This window comes from Hemitrygon akajei, chromosome 4 (assembly GCF_048418815.1).
Source record: "Hemitrygon akajei chromosome 4, sHemAka1.3, whole genome shotgun sequence".
Taxonomy (NCBI): domain Eukaryota; kingdom Metazoa; phylum Chordata; class Chondrichthyes; order Myliobatiformes; family Dasyatidae; genus Hemitrygon; species Hemitrygon akajei.
Window position 1 is genome coordinate 49,604,957 of NC_133127.1, and position 20,933 is coordinate 49,625,889.

Below are 20,933 nucleotides of genomic sequence, written 5' to 3' on the forward strand. Positions count from 1 at the left end.
ACCCACCACTGCCCCACATATTTCCTTTGAACTTGCCCGCCTCACCTTAAATGCATGCCCTCTGGTATTAGACATTTCAACCCTGGGATAAAGATACTGACTACATATGTCTCTCATATCCTATAAACATCTGTTAGATCTCATTTCAGTCTCCAGCACTCTAGAGAAAACAACCCAAGTTTGTTCAACTTCTCCTTATAGCACATACCCTCTAATCCAGGTAACATCCTGGTAAATCTCTTTTGCAGCTTTTTCAAAACCTTAACACCCTTCCCATAGAGGGGTGACCACAAGTGAATGCAGTACTCCAGATGCAGCCCAACTAGAGTTTTATAAAGCTGTAACAAAACTTCCCAACTCTTGGACTCAAGTCTTTGGTTAATAAAGGCAAACATGCCATATGCCTATTACCACTCTCTCAACCTGTGTAGTGACTTTCAGGCAGCTGTGACCCCAAGAGCCCTCTGCACATCAATACTGTTAAGGGTCTTGCCATTACCAGTGTACATTTGCTCTCCCAAAGTACAACACTTCACATTTGGCTACATTAAACTTCCTCTGCTTGCTCTGCATCTCTCTCTGCAATTGAGTTATATCATGCTGTATCCTTTGCCTGATTTCTACGGTACGCATACACCACCAGTCTTTATATCATCTGCAAATTTACAATAATGTGCTGAAGTTCTGTTATAGAGCTCAATGGAACAGCACCAATCACAGACCTCCAGTCATGACACATCCCATCAACCTCTATCCTCTGTTGTCATCTACGGGCAAGCCAATTCAGAATCTAAATGGTCAATTCACCTTGGATGCCACGAGTGAACCTTCCATGAGGGGCTTTATTAATCACCTTACTAAAATCCATATCAACAAAATCCACGTCTCTACTTTCATCAATTATCTTTGTCGCCTCTCGGAAAAAAAACTCAAGTCAAATTAGTTAGACAGAACTAGCCCTGCATAAAGCTATGCTGACTGTCATAATTAGCCATTATTTTCAAAATGCCCATAATCCCGATCATAATCATCTACTCCAATAATTTCCTTACCATTGATGTGAGACTCACAGATCTATAGGTTTCAGGATTAGCTCTATTCCCCTTCTTGAATAATGGAACAACGCTAATTACTCACCAGTACTCTCGGACATTGCCTGTGGATAGAAAGGACACAAAGATATTGGTCAAGGCCCCAGCAATACCATCTCTTGCCTCAAGATCCATATTTAAGGAGTTGTGACCACATTTCCCTACCTGTTCCCCTGCTGAAAGGTCAGTTATTAGGCTAGGGTCACTATCTGGAATCAGGCTCTCTGTGGCCCCTCCTCTTGTTTGACTGTTTACATTTTGATTTAAGAACCTCTCTTTGATGCACCTAACAAATTCTGTCCCATTTAAACCTCTTGCACTAAGGAGTTCCGAATCTAATAGGGAGTTGAACTCATTCACTATTACAATCCTATTGGCTTTACACCTTTCTTTAATTTGTCTGCATACCTGATCCTCACTGTACTGGTGGCTATTTAAGGAGTGGGGGGTGACTGTGGGACAATCAATGGATGAGTCCTTCGTTATGTCCTCTCTAAGTGTAGCTGTCTCTAATTAATAGTGCAACTCACAACCACCTCCCATCTCCTTTTTCTAAAAAAAATTGAAACCCTAGAACATTAAGCATCCATTTCTGACCCTCTGCAGATATCCCCCAACCTGGGGTCCATGGATAGTATTGGTCTATGACATCAGAAAGGTTGGGAACTCCTGTTCTACAGGGACAAAGGCACTTCTAACTATAAGTATGGAGAGCCCAGCTAACCATAGGGTGAGAAAGTGGGCATCAGAAGAGTTTATCAATGAAAGCCCAGGTCTTTCTCTCAACCTTTATTGGTTCTGTTTATCGTGTTACAGGTTTGTCTCTGCTATGACCACCCCAGCTAGAATGTCACCTGTCGATTTCCGAACCCCCATGTCTCTGAAGTCGCCCGGTTCTGAGATGTCACCACCAGTCTCCAGCCTGACGATATCCATGCCCTCGGTTCCCATCAGCCCTTCGATCGAAGAAGAGAGACCCCTTCTCCTGGTGACACCGCCCCGGCAGAGGGAAAAGAGGCAGGATGCTTACAAGCAGTACCGTGGTTCAGCCAGGGACAGCGCCAGTGTCCCAGCCAGCCCTCAGAGGGTGGTCGAGGACGATGAATATGAGACCACACAGGAGTATGAGCTGGCCCTTGAGCCTCCTAAGAAAGGGGCCAGCAGCAGGAGGGGGAAAAGAACAAAGCTTAATGGCCAAATATCACACAAAGTGGAAAATGAGAGCAATCCAACCTCAAACAGCAATAGCTCTGACAGCGAAACTGAAGATGAACGAATAGGTGAAGAGACGCCATTTCTGACCATACAGAACCCCATAGCAGTCAGTGGAGAATCAGCCCCTGCATACCGATTGGCTGAGAACAGGACTAACTCTACCAATAGGTACTCAGCACAGGAAGAGTTGCAAGTCAGGCTGACCAATGTAATGGCTAATCAGGACCCTATTGCCGTTTAACACCACATCGATGCACCAGTAAAACTTTATTTTATATAATGAAGTACTCCGGATACTTTACTTTAAATTAAACATTTTATTTTATTTTAGCAGAAGAACCTTGCAGCTGGTAGAGAGTCTACAAGTTTTTATAGATTAAAATATATATATGTAAAAAAAAGTTAGCATTCACAATACTAATGTGCCATATGTAGCGTTTTTACAGTATTTCAACACAGAAAGATATCAATGGTGCCTTTATGTTATTTTATGCTGAGAACAACCAGTTTCAAGCAACTTCTGTCCAGCCTGAGGGATTTCCTTCAGATGTCCAATGTATTATCTCTGAGCGCTAAAGCTTGGGTTATCTGTAGTGTTTAGTGTGGGATATAATAAATTGATTGTCAACAACAGCAAGAGGGAATAAGAAACACACATGGGAGGGAGTGAAGAAGATGTTTGACTCTGGGATTTTAATCTTGCTCAATAGTATTTCACAGCTGTGATTTCTGGTGGCACCTAAAGTTTATAAAGTTAAACTAAAACTTTCCTATAGAGAGACCTGAACCAGAGACTTGGAGGAAAAAAAACCATCAGAACCTTAGAGCTCTCCAACTGGGGACTTGTCTCATGAGGAAACCTGTTAAAGCAACTAATCACTTCACATCTCGCTGTCTTTGAGAGCAAACTGATGTAAAGATTTTGCAAAATACAGAGCATTATATGTGTGTAGGGGGACACAGTTAGATGAAATTAGTTCCACGAAGCTGCTCGCTTTGACTGAGGACAGGCAGTTTATTTGGTATTTTTGCTGGTTCCATGCCATACTCTGCAGAGTAGCTTTTTTGAAAAGCCGACACAGTATTCCCCTTCAACCCACCCTTCCCACCCCCCAACTTCTATCAGACACCAGCAGATCTCAGCTGAATCTGTCTGCTTCACTTGGAGGAGTTTGGGTGAACTTTGAGCTGCACAGTTAGTTGAGTTGCTGTTGAGATGGCAAAGAAAGATCAGGAGTGGGTCACTCAGAATGAATAGTGTCTTCCATTCCACCATTTGCTAATGAGAGGGCAAAGGATTCTGGCTGATGGCCTGTATTCTGGAGTATACTAGAAACTTATAGTTGGTCTCCACTTTAGGTTTCAGTAATGATACCAAATCATTTAGAACAGTGTGTTATACATTCTTCTTGTTATCAGCTATAACGAAACCAGATCTCTGTGTCACGCAGTGTTTACCTCTCATGAACTGACACTGTGGCAGTATTAATCCTTTAATAGAACACCAATTGGAGGAGCAGATGACTGCATATAAAAGTTTAAAATATTAAAACATTGAACCTGCATCTAGCAAAAGGACAAAGTTTCTGATATCTTCCTGTGTTTGTGAAACAAACGCATTTAAAACCTCTTTCAAATATTTTTTTCTGTTTAATTGTGTACTTCATTATCACTCCAGTCGATGTAGCTGCAACAGTTTCAGTTACTTCTTTGCAATAAAGAAAGCCGGATGCCTCCTGAATTCTCAATCCGTAACTCTCTGATTTTTAAGGCTTATAAGTTCAACTGTTTAAAATCCAGGGAAACCCCAGAGGGTACTGTACTGTCAAACCAGTTCTTTGAACTTACTGAAAATCTAAATTATTCAAAATTGCAATGGTATGTTTCTAATCAGCACGAGTCCATTCTATCGTTATGATAGAGATGTGACAGAAATGTCAGGTGTGTCAACCCTATATTTTCATTACCTTTAGCATTGCATCGTTTTAAATCATTGGGTGCATGTTAATTATCCGGAAGCAGTGATGTGCGATGTTAACCCACTTGTGACTCCAAATGGCATGTCTGTGGCTTTGTAATGAAAAAGGATAGTAATATTTGACAGCTATGCAAAGCATCTGGCTGGGCTAGACATTTCCCACATTCCTTATCACAGTTTCAAATTAATTTTTATGCATCTGAGGCAGTACACCTTTTTAAAAATTGCAAAGATGAAATATTTGGTGCATTTTCCCACATGCAGAGGAATAAGATATTGCTGACTGTTTATGCAAGAAGGGGAGGTATCAGATATCAGTTGAAGTGGCTTAGCTTTGGGCATTCAATAAAAACACTTGGTTTCCAATTTATTCTGAACTTCAAACTGGGCAAACTCTGATGCCCAGCAATTAATGGAAAATGCAGTTGCATATCAGCTCACCCCATCCTCTGGAAAATGACTACCTTCAGGGGAAGGTAATTGGTTTGATTTTGTTTAACACCAGTCATCCTTACCCTAGTGAAAACAAATTTTACATCACTACTGAGACCTTCCACAAGCTGCGGTTTCCAGTGGGTTACACAAAATGAAAACAGCAGGGGTGCACTCAAACACTGTTATCTCCCCTCTAGGTTTGGCTTGGAGAAAGTCTGCTCTGAAATTAAGTAGGAATTTTGTTGAGGTGCTTCTAATCAAATGTTTCCACCACATTCAATTTGCAAATATTGAAGCACCATTGAATGATAAATGATTCTACTAAGTGTTAACTCTTACGACATACAGTACGCATGCTACACATCCTAATCTGCCAGGTGCACACGCATGTGATATTATAACTGTCCTTTCTAAATGTGCATGAGATATAAACAGCGTACAGAAATCAGCTTTTGGTTGAATCAAATGCAGTTTACACCTTTTGACTGCACCCCTACAGTTTTCAACAGTACTCTTGACAGCTTTTCATAATTCACTGAAGACACTACCCACATTATTAGCTGGTATTATTTAGAGACGCATGCTTACTATGCAGTTAAATGTTTAGGTAGGACACTGGGATATATGGCCAGATTGCTTGAAGCAGATAACAGCTAAAGGGGGGACAGATTTTGAGCATGTCACAGACAAAGGGCTTCTTTGCAAAAATCACTCCAACTAACTTGGAACAAAAAATAGAGAGAGAAATAAAAGCTGGGGGTGGGAGGAGGGATTGGGGAAAATAGAAGTGGATGTAGATCAAAGGGAAAAGAATATGTGCTGAATCTTGACAGTGTCTTACTATTATTGACTGGTCATTTCCATAAGATTGGTTTACAGAAGCTAAGCTCATGAGTTCCAAGAATGAGATTTTGTATTCAGACCAGAGGACAATTGATGCCTGCAAACGTTTGTCTGTATTTTGGCACTCCCCTATTTTAATTTTAATTGTTTCATTTTTATGTATGCAGGGGAGAGAGAGGTAAGACTATGTATGGAACCAAAGCATCTTCTTTGGTAGTGGCTTTATTTGTCCTGTACCTGTTATTAATAATGAACTTCCCTGTGAAAACTGTCCAGTGTTGCTCTGTGAATATCATGGCAGTAGAATTATTATTTATATCACAACTTTATGGCAGTCAGTGAATTTTGTTTCACTTTTATTTGTAAAATAACCTCTGAAAAATATATGTTCTATGTTTCACATTTTTTTCTGATTTTTTTGGTTTTTTAAAAAAAATTAAAAACATATAAAAATAATTTATTGTCAAGTATAAAGACGATCTATATCTTTCTTGTGAAGAAAATATAATCCGCATCTAATTGTTAGATGCTGCAAATCCAGTATGTGCAAATTGCAAAACATCTTGATGCATTTTTTGTTTTTGATTTTCAATGTGGCTTTCTAAGGAAAAAAAAACCCTGCAAGTTATATTTCACTTCAGCTGAAGCTGAATTTGCAATTGGTGGAACAGGAGTGGGAATGTACTTAACACAAGTTCAAATATTCCATATGATTTTCATTTGTGAAATTACATTTTTTTAAAAAAAACATTAAACCATTTCATATTAGACATAGGCATGTTGTGTTTCTTTATCCAACTCATTTTGCTGTTTATCTTTGTGTTTTACTAATTTTCTTACCTGCCCCAAATAGATGACTTCACAATCTTAGAATACAAATTGGCGAGATTCAATGTCAGGTTGTAGAAACACAGGCAAAGACCCTGCAATATTAAATAACCATCAACAAAAAATTGCAGAGGCTGGAAACAGGAATTGCTATGAACATTCAACAGGTTTATCAGCATCCGTGGAAAGACTAGTAAATATTTCAGGCCCACTTCACTCCAACTTTCATTTCTTACTTTTTTTCTTCTTCATTTTTTATGAGACGTTCCAGACCTGAAATGTTAATTGTTTCCATTTCCACAGTTCCTGCCTGACCTGCTGAGTATTTCCAGCATTTTCTGTTTTTCTTTTGGTAGTGCTTTAAACCAGTTTTGCCAGTTTGTAAGATCCTGTTCCCTACTCACTTTCCTAGCTGATCCCCATATATCCTGACTCCGGAGTATCCAGAGATCCTGGCCTTGAATATACTCAACAATTGTTCAAGAATTGAGCAGCCTTCTGACATTGGGAAAATAGGTGTAAAAAGAACTTTCCCGATCCCACTGCCAGATGGCCATCCTCTGTTCTGAAAGCATGACCCCCTAGCTCAGGCTGTCCAGCCACAGAACATCTAAAAACTTGTTGGAAGTGAGAAACAAAAGCAGAAATTGCTTTAAATACTCAACAAGTCAGATTGCTTCTGCAGAGGAACAGAGTTAATATTTGAAATCAGTAACATCTCCTCATTCTGATGAAAAATCATCAGACTGAGATATTAATTGCTATTTTTTCCTCAATGGTTGCTGCCTGAAATGCCGAGCATTACCTCATATCATCTCCCTCTGTCCTGTCCTGATGAAGTGTCTCGGCCCTAAACAACAACTGTTCATTCCCTTCATCGATGTTGCCTGACCTGCTGAGTTCCTCCAGCACATTGTGTGTATGGTTCTAGGTTTCCAGTATCTGCCGTAGCTCATGTCATCTCCCTCTCAGATGCACAACGAGCTCAGCTCAGTTCCATTGCTTCTAAGCTAGTCTTCCTCGTTCGTTAGGAAATGATCAGTCTTTGTCATGAGACAATTAAGTTGAAAACCTGAATGTATAATATAGTATCTCTTACAGTAAATCTATCAATCTGATACTGCATTGGTAATTGGTTTATTACTGTCACATATACTGAGCTACAGTGGAAAGCTGTTGTTTTGTGTACCATCCAGACCGATCATTCCATACGTAAATACATCAATATAATACAAAAGGAATAAAAAGTAAAGAAAGGAAAAGAAATCAGACTAATTTTAGAACAAACTGTTTTAATGTAGCTTCCTTAATCTATAAGAGAACCTGTACAGTTGAATCTATATGAATATTTACCCATACACAATTGTAGAGCCCTTTCTAATCTTTTAGGACTATTCTGTTGCTCTTAGAAAGGTTTTTCTTTTACTCAGAGTTACAATACCACTGAGAGATAATCTTATGAAATTGACATTTATTAGCTGACTTACACTAATCAACTGATTTGCATTTTTCTCATATTCAGCAGACACAAAAGCACTGCCATGTATTCATCTTCATTAGTGATATCATTGGGAATTGGATACAAAGATGAGGGTAGGTTGTATAAGCATGGCTGGGAAGAGAAGAGTAAAGGTGATCAGGGTGAGGTAATTAAAATGTTAAACTGATCCACTGGAGTAAACTTAGTGGGACTATTTCCTTCTGTGGGGACTTTCAGAAGAAAAGGCACAATTGTCACATTGGAGCAAGGCCTTGTGGGAGCAAAATCAAGAACTAGTTTCTCAGTGACTTGGATACCCCATCTCTTCCAAAACAGAAGTAGGCTTTAGAATAAATAGAGGCTTCACGCTAGCAAGGTTGTGGGGGTGGGTGGGGAAGAGTATAAAAGATGTGAAGCAAATGGATTTGCCTAGTATCTAACTGAAAAGCAGAACAGCTACTGGCCAATCTTTGCCCTATTGTGACAGAGTGGTTTGGAGAGAGAACTGAGAGCTCCCTGAAGGGCGTGTTCTCTCAAGGAATTAAATAAATCCATTCATTCCAGTTCAATGGCATGAAGCAGCGTGCTTTAGCACTATCTAAAAGAGAGGGAAGGGTATGTAAAGGAAGCTGTTTTATGTTCATCAGTTTGATATCAGTAGAACTGCAATACACACCATTACATTTTCCAGTCTTTAATTTCCCCATGGATAACTGAATGCAGAAATAAATATTGTATTTATGGAGCTAGAGAATATCCTTACATCTTAAAATTATAAATGTACAAAAGAAGCCAACATACATTTTAGTTGCAGGCATGGGAGAAGTAATAATTCCTTTTCAGAGAATAAAATACCCAAATTCTTTGATTCTCATATTAATCAATGAATGACATGATGGTGAAATCAGTTCCAAGCAATAAAAGCAAATCTGTTACCCAATAATGTTATTTCCACAAAGGAAAAGAATCATATAGCCAAAAATAAAAGGGCACGTCTGTATCACTATTTGACTATTAGTACCTGACAGTATCCCTGACAAGTTAAAATGTACCTTAATGTTTCAATCTTTTGACAGCAATCATGTAGTAGCAACAGGGAAGGCACACTAATGTAGTGTTTAGCACAAAGCTTTACAGTGCCAGTGACCTGGGTTCAATTCTCGCCACTGTCCGTAAGGAGCTTGTATGTTCTGCCGGTGACCACGTAGGTTTTCTCCAAGTGCTCCGGTTTCCTCCCACAGTCCAAAGACGGATCAGTTGGTAGGTTAATTGGTCATTGTAAATTGGACTATCATTAGGCTAGGGTTAAATCGGGGGTTGATGGGCGGCATGGCTTGAAGGCTGAAAGTTCCTATTCAATGTTTTTTCTCATTAAATAAATACAACATTATCTAGTATCATAAAATGTGCTATGGTATTTCCCAGGAGAATTACCAAACAAAGGTTCGTAACTAGCTATGTAATGAGCTTTTAAAGAAAAGATTGAAAAATCACTGTCAATTTATATTAATATGGTTTAAGGATTTTCTTAAAAGAGGTAGAAGTATGAGAGTCAAAAGGTTCAGGGTAGCACAGTGATGCACCAGGTGGGTCCGCTTCATCAGAGAGCTGGTCATCTTGACCACAGGTGCCATCTGAGTGGAGTTTGCACATACTTCCTGCACGGGTTTACCCTGGGTGCTCAGGTTTCTTGCCACACCCAAAGACATGCTAGGAGGTTACCTGGCTATTTAAAATAGTCTGTCATATGGGTAAATAGTAGGAAAACCATGATGAAGTTCGTTGGTTGTAATAGAGAATAGAGGAATTAAGTGACAGAATGGAACTGATTGATATGCCCTGAGAGCTATCATAGAATTAATGGGTGAATGGCCTCTTACTACATTATAGAAGGAAATGCAGAACTTCAGATCATAGTATCTGAAGGTACAGTAATTTAGGGATATCCAAGAGCTAGAACTGGAGAGCAAAGAAGCTGGAGAGTGGAAGATAATTAGATAGCAAGGGAGAAGACAAAGATATTGCTGGATTTGGAAGTAAGGATGGAGGCATTCATTCTAGTTCCATCTCAGACAGCTGCTAGCAAGAGCACTGGATCAGAAACTCTTGACTGAAATTATAAATTAGGGTAGCAAAGACATTGGATAATTGGGTCTTAGCATTTAGTTAGTGTGAGTTTCTGTTGATGTGCTGCCAGATGTCACAATTATAGTCCTTCAGTTTTATTACACTAGCAAGGTCAAGAGGAGTAGTTTTGAAGTGAGAAAATGGATGGAGAAAAAGGAGGAGCCAAAAGCCAACTGTTCAGGCACAGGAAGAGAGAAGAGATTTCCTGACCCAGGCTGATAGGTTAACTTGGAACCAAATAATTTCAGTGATTGGGTAAAGATGATGGGGTCAAATTTAGGACATTCAAAACCTTAGGAGAAGAAGGCAACTTTGAAGATAAGGTCTTAAAAAGGTTGAAGGATTTTAATTCCAGGAGTTTCATGATGCTGGTAGATTTGTAGATATGTGGGGTTGTATCTGAGGAACAAAACAATATTGACTAATATTAGATCAGGCAGGAAAATAGACCTTTGGAATATAGTGAAGGGAGCAGATAGCAATCTTCAGGGGTCAACAGGAACTCGGAGAGGCCGTGATGGGAGGCGGGAAAGGAACAAAAGAAATGAGAGCTCACAACTAGACTGGGGTGGGGAGGCCAGAAAGAGGGAGTCAAAAATTCAGTCTTGTATACAACACAAGCAAGAAGTTTGTGTAGATAATATTCTACTAGCATAAACCTAACAGAATTGTCCTAAGTCCTCAATGTGACTTCTGGTTGGTAGATGTAAATATTGGGTTTACTCGAGTTTGAGTTGGGCCTCTTTTTGGCTGTTAATTGGCGCTTGATACACACTGTACTGAGACCAGCCAAACTGTTTTGCTTAGGAGTTAAAGTCAACATGCATCTGATCCAAATAGGAGAGTACTTCTCAGTATTTCTGTTGAAGTCTCACTGTACCATGGATGATAGTTAACAAATTCTTATTTATTGCTACCGATTGTATTTGGACAGTAGAAGAGAATCACTTCACCTTTATTCACTCAGAATTGTAGAATCATAGTGATTTACACAAAGAAAAAAGACCTTTCTGTTCTTGTATGTAAAGTATTGCTTATTGGAGCAGGAAACGAGTGGCATGGTAGTGTAGTGAACAGCAAAATGCTTTGCAGTACAGGTGACCTGAGTTCCGTTCCCACTGCTGCCTTTAAGGAGTTTGTATGTTCCCCCCCCCCCCCCCCGTGGCCATGTAGGTTTCCTCCCACAGTCTGTAGACATACCAGTTGGTAAGTTAATTGATCATTGTAAATTGTCCCATGATTATTCTAGTAATAAATCAGGAGATTGTTGGGCATCATGGCTCAAAGGACCCAAAGGGCCTACACCACACTGTATCTCAATAAAAAAAAAATCAGCAAGACATAAAATTGACTTATTTCTCATCCAGCTGTAAGTCAACGTGAAGCTACTCTCAACAAGTGTAATGAAACACTGCTAAACATTATCTCAACAAGCTTAAGAACTGAGCAAAGGAAAGTAGGTCCCTTTAATTCCAGAAGGTGACCTCAACCAGATTCTTAAATAAACAATTCTTTCAATGGATTCCTGAAGATAGGCCCATTAACGGATATTGACTACATGGCCATTTCATAATTTATTCATTTTCAAAAACACTAGCTAGATTGGCATGCGTAGTCCATCTCCACTCTCTCTTGCACATTTCAAAAGGCATGTTGAAAGTCGATCACTTTGCTGGGTCTCCAAAGAACCAGGAGGGTTTTTATGACATTCTGGCGGTTTCATGGTCACAATAAATGGCACAAACTTCCAAATGCCTTTGAGAAGATAAACACTGTTAGAAGCATACTCAGTAAGTAGAGGACAACAAGGCCAAGCAATATAGGCACTACTACTGGGCTCAATGCTTCACTCCCTGTTAATGTGTGAAAAAGCAACATCAATGGTTTAATTAATTTAGTGTGTTTATGATTCTAGTTGATTATTTTTGTGTAGATCATCATTATGGATGTAACAGTAGCATAGTTGTTAGTGCAATTGTTTTACAGTACCAGCCGTAAGATTGGGGTCTGATTCCTGCTGCTGTTTTTAAGTTTATATAGGGTGCATGGCTTTTCTCCAGGTGCTCCAATTTCCTTCCACATCCTAAAGACACAAGTTAGTGAGTTGTGGGCATGTAATGTTGGTACCAGAAGCATTGCACGTAATTCTTGCTGATTTGATCTGACACAAAAAAAATGCATTGAAATGTATGTTTCAATGTACATGTGAAAATAAAGCTAACCTTTATCTTTAAACACCTTTAACCAGAAATTTAACTAGGCCATCCACATAAATATTGTGGCTACAAGAAAGGCTGGGTATCCAGTGGCAAGTTACTCACCACCTTCCAGATTAAAGCCTTTCCTTCAGAGCACTGGCAAGGGTATGATGGAAAACTCTCTGCTGGCCTAGAAGATTTCAGTTCCAATAATGCTCAAGCATTGCTTCCATTTGATTGTCAGCCCATCAACCACCCTGAACAACTACAAGCATAATGTGGCTAAAATCTACAAAGTAGAGTAACTCACCAAGAAAGCTCCAGCAGTATCCCCCCGCAAACTGCGACCTCTACCGCCAAACAGAAAAAGAAATGTAATGGAACAACACCTGTAGGTTTCCCTCCAAGTTGTACACCATCCTATCTCGGAAATATATCGACAGCCCTTCAGCGTAGCCAAATCTAAATCTTGCAACTCTCCTCCAGCTTCCTGGTTGGAGCACCTTCACCCGGAGAGCTGCAGCAGTAGGCAGATACGCACCACTACTTCCTCAACAGCAATCAAGATTCAAAGCAAATTTATTATCAAAGTACATTTATATCACAATATACAACCCTGAGATTCATTTTCTTCCAGGCATACTCAATAGATCCAGAAGAGAATCATAACTATAATTGAATCAATGAAAGACCTCACTAACTTGGGTGTTCAATCAGTGAGCAAAAGGCAACAGACTGCAAATACAGGAAGAATGAATGACAATTAATAAATATGCAATGAATATCAAGAACATGAAATGAAGAGACCCTGAAAGCATGTCCATAGGTTACGGGAACATCTCATGATGGGGTATGTGAAGCTGAGTGAAGTTTTCACCTTTGGTCCAAGAGCCTGATGGCAGAGGGATAGTAACTGCTCCTGAACCTGGTGGTGTGAGTCCTGAGGTTCCTGTACCACCTTCCTGATGACAGCAATGAGAAGAGAGTATGTCCTGGGTGTTTGGGGGGGGGGGGTACCCTGATGATATACGCTGCTTTCCTGTAACAATGGTGGGGTGGGTTTTGCCTGTGAATAACTGGGCCACATCCACTTTTGTAAGATTTTCCATTCAAGGATATTGGTGTTTCCATGCCAGGCTGTGATACAACCAGTCAATACACACATCTATAGAAGAAATTTGAGGCGCTGCCATGCTTTCTTCATAATTCCACTTACGTGCTGGGTCCAGGGCAGGTCCTCCAAAATAATAACTGAGGAATTTAAAGTTGCTGGCCCTCTCCACCTCTGGTCCTCTGATGAAAACTGGATCATGGACCTCTGGTTTCCCCCTTGTGAAGTCAATAATCAACTCTTTGGTCTTGTTGACATTGAATGTGAGGTTGATGTTGTGGCATCACTCAGCAAGATTTTCAATCCCCCTCCTATTTGCTGATTCATCACCACCTTTGATTTGGCCAACAACAGTGGTGTCACCAGCAAACTTGAATATGACATTGGAGCTGTGCTTAGCCACACAGCCATAAGTGTAAAGCAAGTAGAACAGGGGGCTAAGCACACAGTCTTGTGGTGCACCTATGCTGATGGAAATTGTGGAGGATATGTTGGCGCCAATCTGAACTGACTGGGACCTGCAAGTGAGAAAGTAAAAATGCAATTGCACAAGGCTTTGAAGCTTAATGATTTGATTTGAGGGGATAATAGTATTGAATGATGAGCTGTAGTTGGAAAAGTGCATCCTGATGTATGCATCTTTGCTGTCCAGATGTTCGAAGGTTGAGCGAAGTGCTAATGAGATGGTATCTGCTGTGGATCTGTTGCTCCAGAAGACAAAATGGACTGGATCAAAGTCACTTCTCAGGTAGAAGTTGTTCATGGATGGACAATAACATAGAACGTTACAACGCAGTACAGGTTCTGCAGCTCCCTACATTGTGCCAAACTTTCAACTTACTCTAAAATAAATCTGAACCTTCCCTCCCACATAGCCCTCCATTTTGCTTTCACTAGGAAGTGATGGCTTAGCTTATTAATGCTTTCTCAATGACAAGATGGTTGGGCAATAAATGTTGGCCATATTAATAACACCTAGATCATAAAAGATGAACAAAGAAAGATTAAGTTTCAAGTGCAATTTTAGAATCTCACCACATTGTATGGAGCAGATACACCTCTTTGAGCGAGATACCAACTTGAATTACTACTTTTCCTCATAGCCCTGCAAGTCATTCCATTTCAATTATGTATCTTGAAAGTTTCCTCTGAATATGTTCTCACCACCCACCTTGGCATCTCTTCCAGATCCTGACAACTCTCTGTGTGAAATTTTGAAGTGCCCGTGCTCACTTATCAGGAATTGATTCCCACTGCTGTGTGTAAGGAGTTTGTACATTTCCCCTTGACCATGTGGGCTTCCTCTGGATGCTCCGATTCCCTCCCACATTCCAAAAATGTATGGCTAGGGTTAGTCAACAGCAGACATGCTGTGTTGACACTGGAAGTGTGGCAATATTTTCGGGCAGCCCCCACTACAATCCTCATTGATCTGATTCGATGCAATCAACACATTTCACTGCACAGATATATTTCAATATTTTGATGCACATGTGACAAATAAAGCTAATCTAATACCTCTTCAACCTCCCCTTCTGTCACTTCGCTAGTTATCTAAAACCCCTAGACTCTGTTGTCAACTGCTGATCTATTTACTCTGTCAAAAAGCATCATTATTTTGAGATTAACCTTAACTAGTTTTGTTTGATCCATTATCATCGATCTATTCCTTAGTTAATCTCACTAATGTTATTTCTCTCCCCTCAGTAGTAATCATTTAATATCATTTTGAATGCTTCTCACTTGTTTTATTTTCCATTCCAAAACATGATACAGTTATGAGTAGTGTTTCATTTTGTTGGCTGTTAGGGCTCGTGGGAAGAATAATACCAACAGCAGGCCCTTCACTTTAAACAATCTGTACCAGACAATCCTAGTAACAGCCACCTTTGGAGACTCAGAAAGGACCAGTTGTAAATTAGAACTGTTTTTTTTACATATCAATGTCCAGTCATGCCACCACTCCTCTCCATCCTGCTTCCTCCATATGGATCAACACCATTCTGTAAGGCAAGATCCTGAAGTGAGTTTGCAGTCAAACTTTAATGGGAAGGAGTAGCATCCTCATTCATGATTCAGTTTCATAGAGTACAGCTTCAGTCATTAGCTATCATTATTTGCTTTCTGACCATAATATAAAGACCGCTCTTTGAGTGCTTGGTTTGAAACTATTTGACACCATTTAATGGTTAATGATTAATGGGAGCTGGCCATTTTTGGGGAGGCTTTGTTAAGACACCAATTTATTCCTAATGCTTTTAAATCAGTTCTGATAGATGTGGCCTAATGAGGCTGATCAGGGAAATGAGATATTTCAATTCCATCAGGACGTCTAGGTTAATGGACAACAGCCAGAATTCAAATTTCTTTGTGCAGATTTCTAATAGAAAGGACAGATGAAAGGCTATGAGAGAGTTGAAAAAGGGAGAGGGCAAAAGTCAGATCAGGATGGATTGGTTAGACAGCAGCCTGCCTGGCATTGAAGAGACTGAAGGAAGGAGCAGCCATATGAAGACTTCTGCAGTGCAGTTTTGATATTCAGTCTGACAACGAATTCAAGATTCATGATTGTTTAATGACATTTCCAGTACACGAGAGTAAAGTGAATCAAGTAATTGTTACTCTGAATTCAATGTAGCACACAGAAAACACAATAAGATGAAAAAAAATGATAAAAACCACTATATTACAAGATAGTTCATATACATAGATTCAATGTACGTACATAAAGTTAAGGTCTAGACACAAGAAGCTTCAGTTTTAATACACAGGGAAGGAGAACCAGAAGAACAATAATAATTATTAGTAAAGCCAGGGTTGTCACAAAGAGAGTAAATACATGTTAAATTTAAATAGCTTAATAAAATGGCAGAAACGCAAAAATAAATTAACAGTTAAGCCCATGTGGTAGAATAGTGGCTAAGTTATTAAACTAGTTTCCAGAGATCTGAAATATTGGCCTACAGACATGTATGATCCCCTAGATTTCAGCTGGAGTGTTAACATTAAAGTAATGAAATAAATACAGAACCAAAGTCTGTAACAGAATGGTGATAATGAAACTCCTGGATTTTCATAAACAAAAAACTATTTGGTTCCCTAATGAACAGGAAGGAAGGAATTTTGCTGTCCTTGCACAGTCTAACCTACAGACCCATCACTGCATCTCAACGTGAGCTTTATCCTCAGGTCCATTGAGGGTGTGCAATAAAGATCAGCCATGTCTGCAATGTCCACAACTTGTGAGTAAACAATATGGTTGGTCAGTTGTCATTAATTGGGAACCTAGTCACCCAATTTCACTCCAAAGCACTCTGATGGGATTTGCCACTGATATCCTCAGCAAGGCACCCATTATTTACATCTTTTCATAGATGGTCTTTCCTCCTTCAACACAACATAAGCAACAACTCAAATGATTGAGCCAGAACAGACCTTGGCTGGATTGGTTGAACTTTTAACAAATGCAAGTAAGCTTTTAGAAGTATTAAGATAATACAAAGGTTCTCCAAACTGTATACTCACCACAAATTATGCTGATGAGCTGCACTGAAATATCACAGCTCCCTTTTAAGCACAATGATGATTTGGATTTTAAGACTTTGAAGTAGCAGGAGTAGACCACATTCAGAAAAGTCCTGTCCTTCCACCACCACCCCCCCCCCCCCCCCCCAGAAACAATGGTTCTCCATTTCCTCCAGTAAGCAGTTAAAATTAACATTGTGTCTCTTCTATCTTGATGTTCAGTAAGGAAAATGAAAATAGAGATTCTAAACACAGTCAGTGCAGTCATATAAAAGTGTAAGCACTACAAAGAAGGCCAAAAAATTATTCTTGTTTGTATTTTAAAATTTGCACACAGATGTTTGGATGAAAAGACTATACTCATATAAGGAATGAGATGGGTAGTAAGAGTTTGGTTCCTGAATAACAAGGCTGCAGAGGGTATGTCCATTTGGCTCAGCTATCTAGAAAATGTTTTTGTTGTATATTGGAGCATTCAATTGTTTTGAAACAGATTTGGCAGTCTAAGCCACCACCATTTATGTAGAAAGAGACTCAAATTTATCATCACTGTAACATACAACATGAAATTAGTTATTTTGCTGCAGCAGCACATTGCAAAGAAATAAAATTATTTTGAATTACAAAAAAATAAATAAATAGTGCAAAAGACAAATATTGAGGCAGTGTTCATGGCTTTCTGGACCGTTCATAAATCTGTTGGTGGAGGGGGAGTAGCTGTTCATGTCTTAATCATTCTGAGAGATTTCTGGATTCTCATCTTAAAATTACCTTTTACCATCTTGAGTAGGTTCCCAATTAAATAATCCATTCAATTTGCCTATTCCATAATCCTTCAGGGCAGTGGACTTTAACATGGGGTTTACAACACTAGGGAGGTCACAAGATGTTTTAAAAAAGGCCACCCAAAAGAAATAGGCCAAGATCAGAAAATCAGAATCAGGTTTATTATCACAGACATACATTGTGAAATTTGTTTTTTTTTGACAGTCTTACAGTGTAAGACTTAGATGGAGAAATGGAAGGGCTGGTTAGTAAGTCTGCAGATGACATGAAGGTTGGTAGCGTTGTGGATAGTGTGAAAGTTGTCATGGTTACAAAAGGATATTGACTGGATGTAGACTGGAAAGCGGCCAGTGAGTGAGTAGGCCAGTGAAGGAGTGGAGATTTGAGGCCTTGACTCGAGAGATTCTGGCAGTTTTGGCAGTTGGACTGTGCAATCAAGTCAATCAAGACTTGAATAGCTCAGCAGAAAGCCGTTGATTAGACAATCAAGATTTGAATAGCTCAGACTCAGCAGAAAGTAGCTGATTGGGCAATTGAGGTCAGGCGACCAAGCAGTTTGAAAAGCTCAAACAAATAGAGGGGAAGCTCAAGCAGAGCGGCCTGTGGAAAGCGGCCAGTGAAGGAATGGAGATTTGAGGCTTTGACTCGAGAGGCGTTGAAAAGAAGAGGTGGAGGACGAGTTTGTTCCCAGTTAGTCTTTACAATGCCTCCTGAGACGGTGATGTGCCTCTCCTGTGAGATGTGGCAGTCTTGGGGGAACCCCCCTCTCCCGCAGAGTCACATCTGCCAGAAGTGCATGCACCTGGGCGATCTGGAAGACTGTGTGAGGAATCTGGAGCAGCAGCTGGATGACCTTCGACTCATGAGGGAGAATGAGGCAGTCATAGATGAGAGCTACAGGGAGGTAGTCACACCTAGGCTGCCAGAAGCAGGTCATTGGGTGACAGTCCAAGGGGGGAAAGCGAAGGAGAGTAGACAGGTAGTACAGAGCACTCCTGTAGCCATTCCCCTGAATAATAAGTTAATCGTCCTGGATGCTGTTGGCGAGGACGACTGACCAGGTGTGAGCCATGGTGGCAGGGTCTCTGGCACTGAGTCTGACCCTGTGGTGCAGAAGGGTGGGACAGAGAAGAGGAGAGCTGTCGTCATTGGAGACTCCATAGTCAGGGGAGCAGATAGGATGTTTTGTGGACGTGAGAAGGAAACCCGTATGGTTTGTTGCCTCCCGGGTGCCAGGGTCCGGGATGTCTCTGACCGGGTGCATGACATCCTGGTACAAGAGGGAAAGCAACCAGAAGTCGTGATACATGTTGGGACCAACGACATAGGCAGGAAGAGGGATGAGGTCCTGAAGTGTGAGTTTCAGGAACTAGGCAGAAGGCTGAAAAACAGGACCTCAAGGGTGGCGTTCTCAGGATTGCTGCCAGTACTACGTGATAGTGATGGTAAGAATCGGAGGAGATGTCAGTTGAATGCATGGCTGAGGAGCTGGTGCAGGGGGCAGGGTTTTAGATTTTTGGACCATTGGGATCTCTTCTGGGGAAGGTGGGACCTGTTCTGATTGGATGGGTTGCACCTGAACTCGAGGGAGAGCAATATCCTTGCAGGTAGGTTTGCTAGCATGGTTCGGGAGGGTTTAAACTAATTTGCAAGGGGGTTGGGACCCGGAGCGATAAAGCAGTGAAATAAGTGCATGAAGTAAAGCCAGATCTAACATATAGAGAGGCTTTGAGGAAAGAGCAGCAGAATAAAGGGTATAAAGGTAGTAAGGTAGAAAGGCTAAAGTGTGTGTACTTCAATGCAAGAAGCATCAGGAACAAAGGTGATGAACTGAGAGCTTGGATACATACATGGAAATATGATGTAGTGGCCATTACGAAGACTTGGCTGGCACCAGGGCAGGAAAGGATTCTCAATATTCCTGGATTTCAGTGCTTTAAAAGGGATAGAGAGGGGGTTAAAAAGGGAGGAGGGAGGCATTACTGGTCAGGGATACTATTACTGCTGCAGAAAGGGTGGGTAATGTAGCAGGATCCTCTTTTGAGTCAGTATGGGTGGAAGTCAGGAATAGGAAGGGAGCAGTTACTCTACTGGGGGTATTCTATAGGCCCCCTGGTAGCAGCAGAGACACCGAGGAGCAGATTGGGAGGCAGATTTTGGAAAGGTGCAAAAATAACAGGGTTGTTATCAGGGGTGACTTCAACTTTCCTAACATTGATTGGCACTTGATTAGTTCCAAGGGTTTAGATGGGGCAGAGTTTGTTAAGTGTGTCCAGGATGGATTCCTGTCACAGTATGTTGACAGGCTGACTAGGGGGAAATACCATACTAGATCTAGTATTAGGTAACGAACCGGGTCAGGTCACAGATCAGTCAGTGGGTGAGCATCTGGGGGACAGTGATCTCCGCTCCCTGGCCTTTAGCATTATCATGGAAAAGGATAGAATCAGAGAGGACAGGAAAAATTTTAATTGGGGAAGGGCAAATTATGAGGCTATAAGGCTAGAACTTGCCAGTGTGAATTGGGATGATGTTTTTGCAGGGAAATGTACTATGGACATGTGGACGATGTTTAAGGATCTCTTGCAGGATGTTAGGGATAAATTTGTCCTGGTGAGGAAGATAAAGAATGGTAGGGTGAAAGAACCATGGGTGACAAGTGAAGTGGAAAATCTAGTCAGGTGGAAGAAGGCAGAATACAAGAGGTTTAGGAAGCAAGGATCAGATGAGTCTATTGAGGAATATAAGGTAGCAAGAAAGGAGCTTAAGAAAGGGCTGAGAAGAGCAAGAAGGGGGCATGAGAAGGCCTTGGTGGGTAGGGTAAAGGAAAACCCCAAGGCATTCTACAATTATGTGAAAAGCAAAAGGATGGCAGGAGTAAAGGTAGGACTGATTAGAGATAAAAGTGGGAAGATGTGCCTGGAGGCTGTGGAAGTGAACGAGGTGCTCAATGAATACTTCTCTTCGGTATTCACCAATGAGAGGGAACTTGATGATGGTGAGGACAATATGAGTGAGGTTGATGTTCTGGAGCATGTTGATATTAAGGGAGAGGAGGTGTTGGAGTTGTTAAAATACATTAGGATGGATAAGTCCCCGGGGCCTGAGGGAATATTCCCCAGGCTGCTCCACGAGGTGAGGGAAGAGATTGCTGAACCTCTGGCTAGGATCTTTATATCCTCGTTGTCCATGGGAATGGTACCGGAGGATTGGAGGGAGGCGAATGTTGTCCCCTTGTTTAAAAAAGGTAGTAGGAATAGTCCGGGTAATTATAGACCAGTGTGCCTTACATCTGTGGTGGGAAAGCTGTTGGAAG

At 40.8% G+C, this 20,933-nt stretch overlaps 2 protein-coding genes across 9 annotated transcripts in view; one reads left to right on the plus strand and one right to left on the minus strand.

Annotated features, from left to right (window-relative positions):
* Positions 1-6,332, plus strand: part of nrg1 (neuregulin 1) — a 402,950-nt gene extending 396,618 nt beyond the window's left edge. For all 8 annotated transcript variants that reach the window (XM_073042530.1, XM_073042526.1, XM_073042527.1 and 5 more), the window contains one exon: positions 1,908-6,332. In XM_073042530.1, the coding sequence (XP_072898631.1) occupies positions 1,908-2,547 (640 nt within the window). In that variant the 3' untranslated portion in view covers positions 2,548-6,332. The remainder of the gene's footprint in view (positions 1-1,907) is intronic.
* The window catches only part of fut10 (fucosyltransferase 10), a 357,225-nt gene that overhangs the window by 160,632 nt on the left and 175,660 nt on the right, over positions 1-20,933 (minus strand). Inside the window, exon 4 of the mRNA XM_073042537.1 lies at positions 6,403-6,485. Coding sequence (XP_072898638.1) covers positions 6,403-6,485 — 83 coding nt within the window. The remainder of the gene's footprint in view (positions 1-6,402; positions 6,486-20,933) is intronic.